Here is a 9,350-nt window from a genome sequence, read left to right as displayed (position 1 = left end):
GTGTGTGTGTGTGTGTGTGTGCGCGTGTGTGTGTGTGTGTGTGTGTGTGTGTGTGTGAGAGAGAGGAAAATAGAAATTAATTTTGAAATTCTACAAATTGTTTTGTGTATATTTTAAGAATGTTACAGGAAAAAGGTTTTTATGTCTATTCTTTTTTCATCGTTATTTTTTTTTTTTTTGCTTTGTTTGTTCCAGTATAATTCTTGTTCTGGTTAAAATTAAATAATGGTTGTAACATCTACAATGTTTCATGTTTTTGCCCATTAAAGTGACTTTCGACCCCTGGAAGCTAGAACATCCAAATTGCTTTTGTTGTACAGTATAAACAAAAGAAACACACACACACACACACACACAGATGTTTGTTTCTGTGAATTGTGGGGACTTCCATAGACTTCTATTACTTTTATACTGATCAAATGATATTTTCTATGCCCTAACCCTAAACCTACCCCTTATAGAAAACCTGTTTGCATTGTCACACTTTCAGATAAACATAATTTACTATTTTTAATCTTTTTTTTCCCTCGTGGGGACTGCAGGCCGGTCCCCACAATGTCAAAAATGTCAGGTTTTACTATCCTTGTGGGGACATTTGGTAATAATATCATTAGGATAATTAGGCAACAGCTGTGACTGTATAGGGTCACATTTAACTGCATTTTTTAATGATATATTGTACAATAAAAAAATTTTTCCCCAAATAAAAGAAATTATTTAGCATCACTAAATCAACCCAAATACATGCATTTATACCAACAAAAGTAGTAGTAGTAGTAGTATTTTTATGGGTTAAACCAGGTAAAAATTGCTCTGTAAGGTAACAATTGCAGGTTGGTGTATCACAATCAAATGCACATAGAGTAAATGTGAAGTTTAAAGAGGATTATTGATTACATTTGTGATCAGTTTATAGGTTTTCCCTCTGTCCTCATCAAAAGACAGTTCCTTAATGATGTAATTTTCCAGGAAATAAAATAGTTTTTGTTGATAAATAAAAGAAATGGTACATCAATAAGCATTATTAGTGGAATTGATGAATTGCTCCAATCAAATCCTTACTGAGTAATGCCTAACTTTATCTATTTGTTTCCATCCCTTTAATTGCCATACTATTGTGTAAATAATTCATTTAAACCGTTATTATAATTTTCATATTTTTATAACATTTTTATAAAATTAATAATGTTAAACTGTCTGAGCTGGACCAGAACAAATTTATGAAAATCTGCTTCTACTTTTATATAAATACGTACTCTAATGTAAGCATATTGTTTTTGCACTGACAGAGCTCAGAAAGCACTACACCAAACAGAAATATCTTTAAATAACCCCTTAAATGAATAATTAATATGCATAATAATATTATACATAATATAATAATACATGATTATGGTTATCATTTAAGCTATTCATTATTAGCTTCTTTTTTTTTAAACATTTACTGTATTTACTGCAGTTACCAAACCCTTACATGGGGAAATATGTGGGATTAAATGAGTTAACTACATTACCCACAATGCACTCGGGTGTTTCTATACAGTATGGCATGCATACGAGCTGCACTGTGCTGTGTAATGTTAGGTGATACAGTGGAGACAGTGGAGGTCATTTGACGGGACGATGATGATTATCGATCAGTCAGTGAGAGAATCCTGTCATGCGCTCAGAAAGAGCGCGAGCGGAACGCACGCGGAGCATCGATTTGAGCGCCAGTCCCATGCAGGTATTTACATGACTAATAATAAAAAAAAAAGACTATAAAGTATGCCTGAGCCCTTTTTGCTAAGCTGTTAGTTAATGTAGATCAAAAGAATTCTTACTGTTAATGCAAATCGTTTGAATGAATGAATAAACAGCAGGGTTTCAAATGTCCCTGAGTTTGGCTGCTTTGTGGATTAGTTTGAAGCTCCGCCTCCAGAGCCAGCGGACTTTAAAGCGCTCGCCGCTCTCTGACTGACTGACTGACTGACTGAAGCCCGAGCTGCGCCGCACCATGGCAACAGAGCGGCCCTCCAAACTGCGCGTCTTCTCTCTCAACTGCTGGTGAGCTCAGATGATGCTTCCGCGTCAAAATCACGCACGGAAAGCGTGTTTGTGTTGGGAGCGCTCCGAAACAATGTCAACTGCTTTTAATGGGGGAGAAATGCAGCTCGCTGTGTTTATTTATCGAGTTAATTATGCATGGATTTATTTATGAATATTTTATGGGTTTGCTGCACACGTCTAAGTGTAAAATACAGGTTTTTAAGTAGATAATATAGTAGTTTTATTAGATAAATGAGCATTTTTTATTCATTTTTGAGCTTTAGCAAAATAATTTTGTCTAAGTCTAGCATATTTCATTATTCTGCATTAACCTTCTGGGGTCTGAGTGTGTTTTGGGGCCCTGGAGAAGTTTCGACATCCCCTGACATTTGTGTAGCTATCTTTGGTGATGTTGACATTTTTTTGTATGCCTATAATTCCATACTATTCAACTAGAATAGTAAATTAGAAAATTGTTGAAGACTTTATGAATGTAGCATATACAGTAGTGTTGCGATGTGTGTCTATGTGTGTGTTTGAATATTTGCCATTTAAAAAAATGTTTTTTAATTTTGTTGTATTTTTTCAATCTATGCCACGAAGAATTAAGGCAGTTTTGAAGGCAAAAGGGGGTCCAACCCGGTACTAGCAAGGTGTACCTAATAAAGTGGCCAGTGAGTGTGTATATATATATATATAAGTTTTGATTAATTTTTATTTCAATTTTAGTTTTAGTTCTTTTAGTACATCAAGTTACAGTACATGAAAGTGAAAAATGGTAGCTTGGCAAATAGCTTTTTTATATTATTTCAACTAACACTTTTTTATGGTTTTATTTGTAGTTAACAGTAATAGCCCTGAAATATTTAATTTTAAAATAGCAGTTTCCAGGCCTTCAAATGGCACTAAAAATAATCAAATCTTCATAAATAATGGACACTTTTTGAATGGAATGTATTATTTTTATTATTATTATTAGTAGTAGTAGTAGTAGTAGTAGTGGTAGTATAGCTCAGCACCAACATTTTGTATTGCTAGAAACTACTCTCTATTTTATAACTATTATATAACCTTATACTCTTAAGACATGTGTTCAGAGAACAGAAAACCTTTGCATTGAATGCAACTTTTAGAAATCTAGTCTAGACATATACCAGACTCTTTAGATATATTTGACATAAATATATTAGAAAGTTCTCAAAAATTGTGTGTGTGTGTGTGTGTGTGTGTACACAGTATACAGTATGAAGGGAAAAGCACATGAGCAGACAGGCTGACACACATGACATGCAGTGTGGGCCTCCCGCTCTGCTGATGCCAACACTGTCAGCACCATGTTCCAGAACAAGACGCAATAATGCAGACTGTGATTGTAGCTGAGACAGAAAATGTGGTTTTTAATACTTCCCCTGATTTAGATGACACAGCAGATTATTAAAGCATCCATGTGATGGAGCTGTGAAATGATGAAGTCAGCTGTATTAATATGTGGAGCATAATGACTGCATATGTGTATACAATAAATGCTGTTGAGGTTTTGTATGTGGGCAGACCGCAAGACAATAGTGACTATGGTTTTGTGTTTTTCAGGGGAATTCGATTCTTCAGTCAACTCTGTACACAGCGGTATGAGATGATCGGAGAATTACTGGGCCGAGAGCAGCACGACATCGCCCTGTTACAGGAAGTGGGTTTTACTCTACACTTTTAACCCCCTTATCCTCTGACTGTCTTTAGGGATTCATTCAGTGCCCTTGTGGCTTTAGCACTTAATTTTGCTTCATTTCCCTGATGGACGAATAACACTGTGTCCTAAACAGATATGTGGTTGTGGCTGGTTATAACGTTTGGGGTCGGTAAAATGTTTAATGTTTTTGAAAGAAGTCTCTTATATTCAACCAGACTGCATTTATTTTATCAAAAATTCAGTAATATTGCAAAAAAAAAAATACTACTATCACCTCCACTTTCTGCTCCTCCACCTGTCTGAGTCTCCTCTGCACCCCCTCTCTCATTTTGGTAAGTTTAGCAATCTCCTGTTTCAGCTGGGCTACTTCTTCTTCTCTCATCTGAACCACACAGGACACGAGCCATTAGTGTCTGTGTGTGTACATGTGAAGCCCAAACTAGTCAGCACTAGTTAAAAACAACCAGGCTCATACAGAGAACCTGTAGCTCATAAATCAAATATATACACTACCATTCAAAAGTTTGGGGTCGGTAAAATGTTTAATGTTTTTGAAAGAAGTCTCTTATATTCAACCAGACTGCATTTATTTTATCAAAAATTCAGTAATATTGCAAAAAAAAAAAATACTACTATTTAAAAGAACTGTTTACTTTTTGAATATATGTTAAAATGTTATTTATTCTTGTGATGCAAAGCTGAATTTTCAGCATCATTTCTCCAGTCTTCAGTGTCACATGATCCTTCAGAAATCAGTATAAAATGCTGATTTGGTTTTTGCTGCTTAATAATTTTATGGAACGCGTAATACACTACCAGTCAAAGTTTTGGGCTAAGTAAAATAAATAAATAAATAATAATAATAATAATTAATACATGTATTCAGTGAGGATGCAATAAATTGAACAAAAATAACAACAAATACATACAGTGGTGTGAAAAAGTTTTTGCCCCCTTCCTGTTTTTTTAATTGTTTGCATATTTGTCACACTTAAAGGATTCAGATCATCAAACAAATTTTAATATTACACAAAGATAACCTGAGTAAATATAAACTGCAGTTTTGAAATTATAATTTCATTTATTAAGGGAAAAAAGCTGTCCAAACCTGCCTGGCACTACGTGAAAAAGTAATTGCCCCCTAAATATAATAACTGGTTGTGCCACCCTTTTTATCTTTATGAGACAAGAAAAATAAGCATTGCAATCAATAAAGCTGATTTGGCAGAATTTGTAATCATCTCACTTATCAAAGAAGCAGTAGTATCTACAGTTAACACTTCAACACTCTTAGACTCCCCCCAAAGCATGAAGGGAATTAGAAGCTTTTGGATTTTCACATTATTGGTGGTATCGGCTATTACTATTGCAAATCCTTGACCCACATTTTCACTATTGGTTTTTTGCAAAACCTTTACGCTCTGCTTATTCACCATGGTACAATGATAAATAAGGGATGTATTAAAGGACTATTTAACCCAAAATGCTGAAAATTTACCCTCAGGCCATCCAAGATGTAGATGAGTTTGTTTCTTCATCAGAACAGATTTGGAGAAATGAATACATTACATATTATTTAATATTAATGAAATTAAAATGCTTAATGAAATATTCAATATTACATTTAATATTTAAAATTTACTAAATGGCAACTTCATCATTTCAAATGTGTAATTACAAATATATTTAAATACATGACGTGCAAGATATATAGTAGCCTATATTTTCATTTACACATTACACTTTAACCAAATATCAACAGATAATAGAATTATGTAATTACATGTAAATATATACATACTGTAAGTCCTATACTTAAAGTTCAGCTAATTGCATTTAATATGAATTTAAACTATTAATAAATTTGTTGTTTAATTGAAATGAACGTGTATGTAAACATTACATTCACTTTGCACTTAAATTCTTTTGAAGAATAGTATTTCTGTAATATGTACTCTGTTTGAAAGTATGTTAAAGTATACTTTTTCCACAAGGGACATAATGTGACTAGCTTTTGTAGAGGAATCCGATATGTTTTGTTTCTTTATGGTACAATGATTCATGTAACAAAGTTTTAGCACAGCGAGAATTACATTACATTTTGTATGTGTGTGTGTTCCTCTCAGCTGCGCCATGGCGACTGGTTTGGAGGCAAAGCAGTCGGGTTGGTCATTGTAGACGTTTCTGGATTAAAGGCGCACGTCTATGTTACTCATGTAAGTCGCTCTCTCTAAAGTCTGATCGGGCTTGAATAGGTCTTGAGGTGTGTTCTTCATGGTCACTCGGGTTTATTCATGAGTAACTGGAGACGATGCACCTTCAGTAATGATACTGCTTTCCTCTCAGTTACATGCAGAGTACTCCAGGGCTCAAGATGAATACCTGCCCCACAGAATAGTGCAGTCGTGGGAAGTGCTGCAGTTCGTGCGGTAAGAGAAAGTGTGTTTTCTAAATGTGTCACAGAGAAAGGAGGTCACAGGCTTTTAGTAAACTCCCACTGTGCGGCCTCTTTAGCCACACGTCCTGCGGAGCAGATCTGGTGGTTCTGGGAGGGGATCTGAACATGCACCCTCAGGACCTGGGAAACCGTCTCCTCAGATCCCACACTGGGCTCAGAGACTGCTACACTGAAACAGACACGTTTGATGTGAGCACACTTCCTGTTACATGCTTATTCAGTTTGTTTGTGTGCCCTGTTTTGCTTCGAATCGTCACTTTGTGTTGCTCTCGGCAGGGCTGTGAAGATGGTCACACGCTAATAGCAGACAATCACTTCACAAAGAAGCAAGATCTTGTTCCTTTTGAGAAGGGCATCAGAATTGACTACATTCTCATGAAGGTAAAATAATCTCAATATACTGTATATAGGACTACACACATTTTTGTTTAAATAAATTAATAGATTTATTCAGCAAGGATGCATTAAAGTGATTAAAAGTGACAGTAAAGATGTTTATAATGTTGCACAAGATTTCTATTTCAAATTTTTGCTCTTCTTATTCATCAAAGAATCCTGAAATAAAATGTGTTACTTTTTTTTTTTAACAAAAATATGAAGCAGCTTAACTGTTTTCAGCATTGATAATAATAAGAAATGTTTCTTGAGCAGCAAATCAACGTACAGTATTAGAATGATTTCTGAAGGATCATGTGAAACTGAAGACTGGAGTAATGATGCTGAAAATTCAGCTTTGATCACAGGAATACATTGCATTTTACAATATATTCAATAGAAAATTACAATATTTTATTTATAGAAAAGAGTTATTTTAAATAGTAAAAATATTTCACTGTATTTTTGATCAAATCAATGCAGCCATGGTGAGCAGAAGACGCTTCTGCTAAAAACGTTTAAAACTCCACAAACTTTTGAACAGTAGTGTATGTGTAAGTTTTCACGCTGCTCTTTTCCATATGCCATACTCAACATTAGTGTTTATGTTTGTTCTTTTTCTTGTGCAGGGCTCTCAGAGAGTGAGCATGAAGTGTGAGTCTCTTTCCACCACCAAAGGTCCAGTGGCTGATAAACCCTTTCCATATTCTGACCATGAGGCTCTGACTGCTGAACTGGCCCTTCTGCGCTTAGAGGACAGCAGACAGCATGGATCGAGCGACAGTGAGTACTCAGCGTTGTTCTCAGAACAGCAAAAACAAGCATTTCACATCAGTATAACAAATGAAACCCTGCTTCAGAGCAGTTTTTATGCATACCAGGCCCGGACTGGCCATCGGGAGCACCGGGAGAATTCCCAGTGGCCTGGCGGCTGATTTGACCCGCTGCCCTGTTTTTTTTTTTTATTATTATTATTATTATTAAAGGGTTAGTTCACCCAAAAATTAAAATTATGTCATTAACTCACCCTTGTGTCGTTCCAAAACCTGTAAGAACTTCGTTCATCTTCGGAACACAATTTAAGATATTTTTGATGAAATCTGAGAGCTGTCTGACCCTCCCATAGACAGCAAGGTAACTACCACGTTCAAGGTCCAGAAAAGTACCAAGATGATCGACAAAGTAGTCCGTGTGACATCAGGGGTCGAACTGTAAAGTTGCACCGTGGGGCTTCTGGGAGCCGTTTGCATGGGCCTGCTCCTCTCTGGAGCTCTGCTCTACCTGCTCTTCACCACACACATCAAAGTCCTGAAAGAGACTGAAGACCAGATGATGCTGACCTCTAATGACCTCCAGACTAAACTGACAGGATGTCGGCTGTCTGGATCTTCATCCTTCGATGGTTCTCCAGAGCTCCAGCCGCTGAGTCCTTTTAAACGGGTTGACCCGTAAGAGCTGGTTCTGGGTCAGGTTACTGTACCTCAGTGTTACATAATAGCTGTTAGGAAATAACTTGAAGAGCTGATCCGAGAGCAGTGCTCTGAGGCTACCTCAATTCAGTGAATAGACAGATTAATCATCACAGAGCTGCTGCTCTTCGCATTTTAACGAACTGAAAATCTTGAAGGCTGGAATGGAAAGCCCTGTTTGTTTTCCGTGAGGGCGAGTTATTTAATTCTTTGCTAGTCTATGCCTGTTAAGACACTCCGAACAGTGTGTTCTCTGATATTTTAATGTAACTCAAAAGAGACTTAAGTCCATTTTTTTAACGGTTTGTTGTTGAGGTATTACTAGACCACATTTTAGGCATTATAAACACTGTTTGAATGTCATTTCATCATAATCATGAATAAATAAATCACTATTCTGAAGCATTTTCATATTTACTGTAGGGTGTTTTAAATAATTCACCCCCTTTCCACAAGGTAGTGCTCTTGCTCTTGAATGCAAGAGCATAAATGGTTAAAGGGTCAGTAGAGGTTCTGTAGGCAAAATAAAACAAATAGTTTGCCATTCTTATGAAATTAAATTTGTGTGATGAATTAATATCTGGCTTGTGGAGCTGAAAAGTGAACAATAACAGTTTAGTTTCTGAGTATAGTCTGTAGCCTTTTAGCCAACATCTGTTTTCTGTGGTTAGCAAGCTATTTTTATTTTTAGCTTTCATTTTCTTCCAAAGAAATTCTAAACATTCAGCAACAACAACTTTAGCTTTCATTAAATTTGAATAAATAAAGAAATAAATCTTACCTCTTGGACAGTTTATATAATATTTTTTTAAAGCCTAATATAATATCATATATCCATGCATAATAATTAAGAGGAAAAATATGTAGTTTTTTATCTATTTTAGCAAATAGATTTGATTAGATAGATTTTTAAATAGGTTTTTCTGCAGGACGCATTAATATTTTATGCCAAGCCTAATAATGCTACATCAGACTTCAATAGCAATTAACACAAGAGAAGATTGGGGCTTCTAGTAGGTTTTTATAATATTTAAGTACTTTAGGAAACCATTACCATAACAATATTTAAGACAATAATTAACATCTTAGCCCTTTTGTTGCATAACAAAATAGTACTAGGAGGAATAGTATTTCTGGGTGCAGTTGTAAAAGAAGGGCTAATTATAATATAGAGTTACAGCACTTGTTGTGTGTTTGATCATCACAGCACGGATGGTGATGCACTGTTATACACTGCTTTACACACTGAAGCATGTACAGTTATACTGTGTTGTTCTGGTGAGTGAATGTCAGACTTTTGTAGGACTGTAGAGTTGGCGCCTGCAAGATCTGT

At 35.6% G+C, this 9,350-nt stretch overlaps 1 protein-coding gene and 1 long non-coding RNA gene across 2 annotated transcripts; both read left to right on the top strand.

Moving 5' to 3' along the window:
- Positions 1-1,543: 1,543 nt before the first annotated feature.
- Positions 1,544-3,712, top strand: LOC107746528 (uncharacterized). Its single transcript, XR_001640705.1, has 3 exons — positions 1,544-1,726; positions 1,903-2,046; positions 3,619-3,712. It is a non-coding gene; the product is annotated as an uncharacterized LOC107746528 (long non-coding RNA).
- A 2,057-nt stretch (positions 3,713-5,769) lies between these two features.
- On the top strand, positions 5,770-8,000 carry LOC107746521 (sphingomyelin phosphodiesterase 2-like). Its single transcript, XM_016560761.1, has 7 exons — positions 5,770-5,778; positions 5,842-5,931; positions 6,062-6,144; positions 6,230-6,362; positions 6,450-6,554; positions 7,178-7,382; positions 7,819-8,000. The coding sequence occupies exons 1-7, from the start codon at positions 5,770-5,772 to the stop codon at positions 7,998-8,000; spliced, it is 807 nt and encodes a 268-aa protein (XP_016416247.1).
- The last annotated feature ends 1,350 nt before the right edge of the window (positions 8,001-9,350 follow it).

Source organism: Sinocyclocheilus rhinocerous, unplaced genomic scaffold (assembly GCF_001515625.1).
Source record: "Sinocyclocheilus rhinocerous isolate Xijiao unplaced genomic scaffold, SAMN03320098_v1.1 scaffold980, whole genome shotgun sequence".
In the NCBI taxonomy this organism is placed as follows: domain Eukaryota; kingdom Metazoa; phylum Chordata; class Actinopteri; order Cypriniformes; family Cyprinidae; genus Sinocyclocheilus; species Sinocyclocheilus rhinocerous.
Note: the sequence above shows the minus strand (reverse complement) of the source record. Positions and strands in the feature narration are given on the sequence as shown.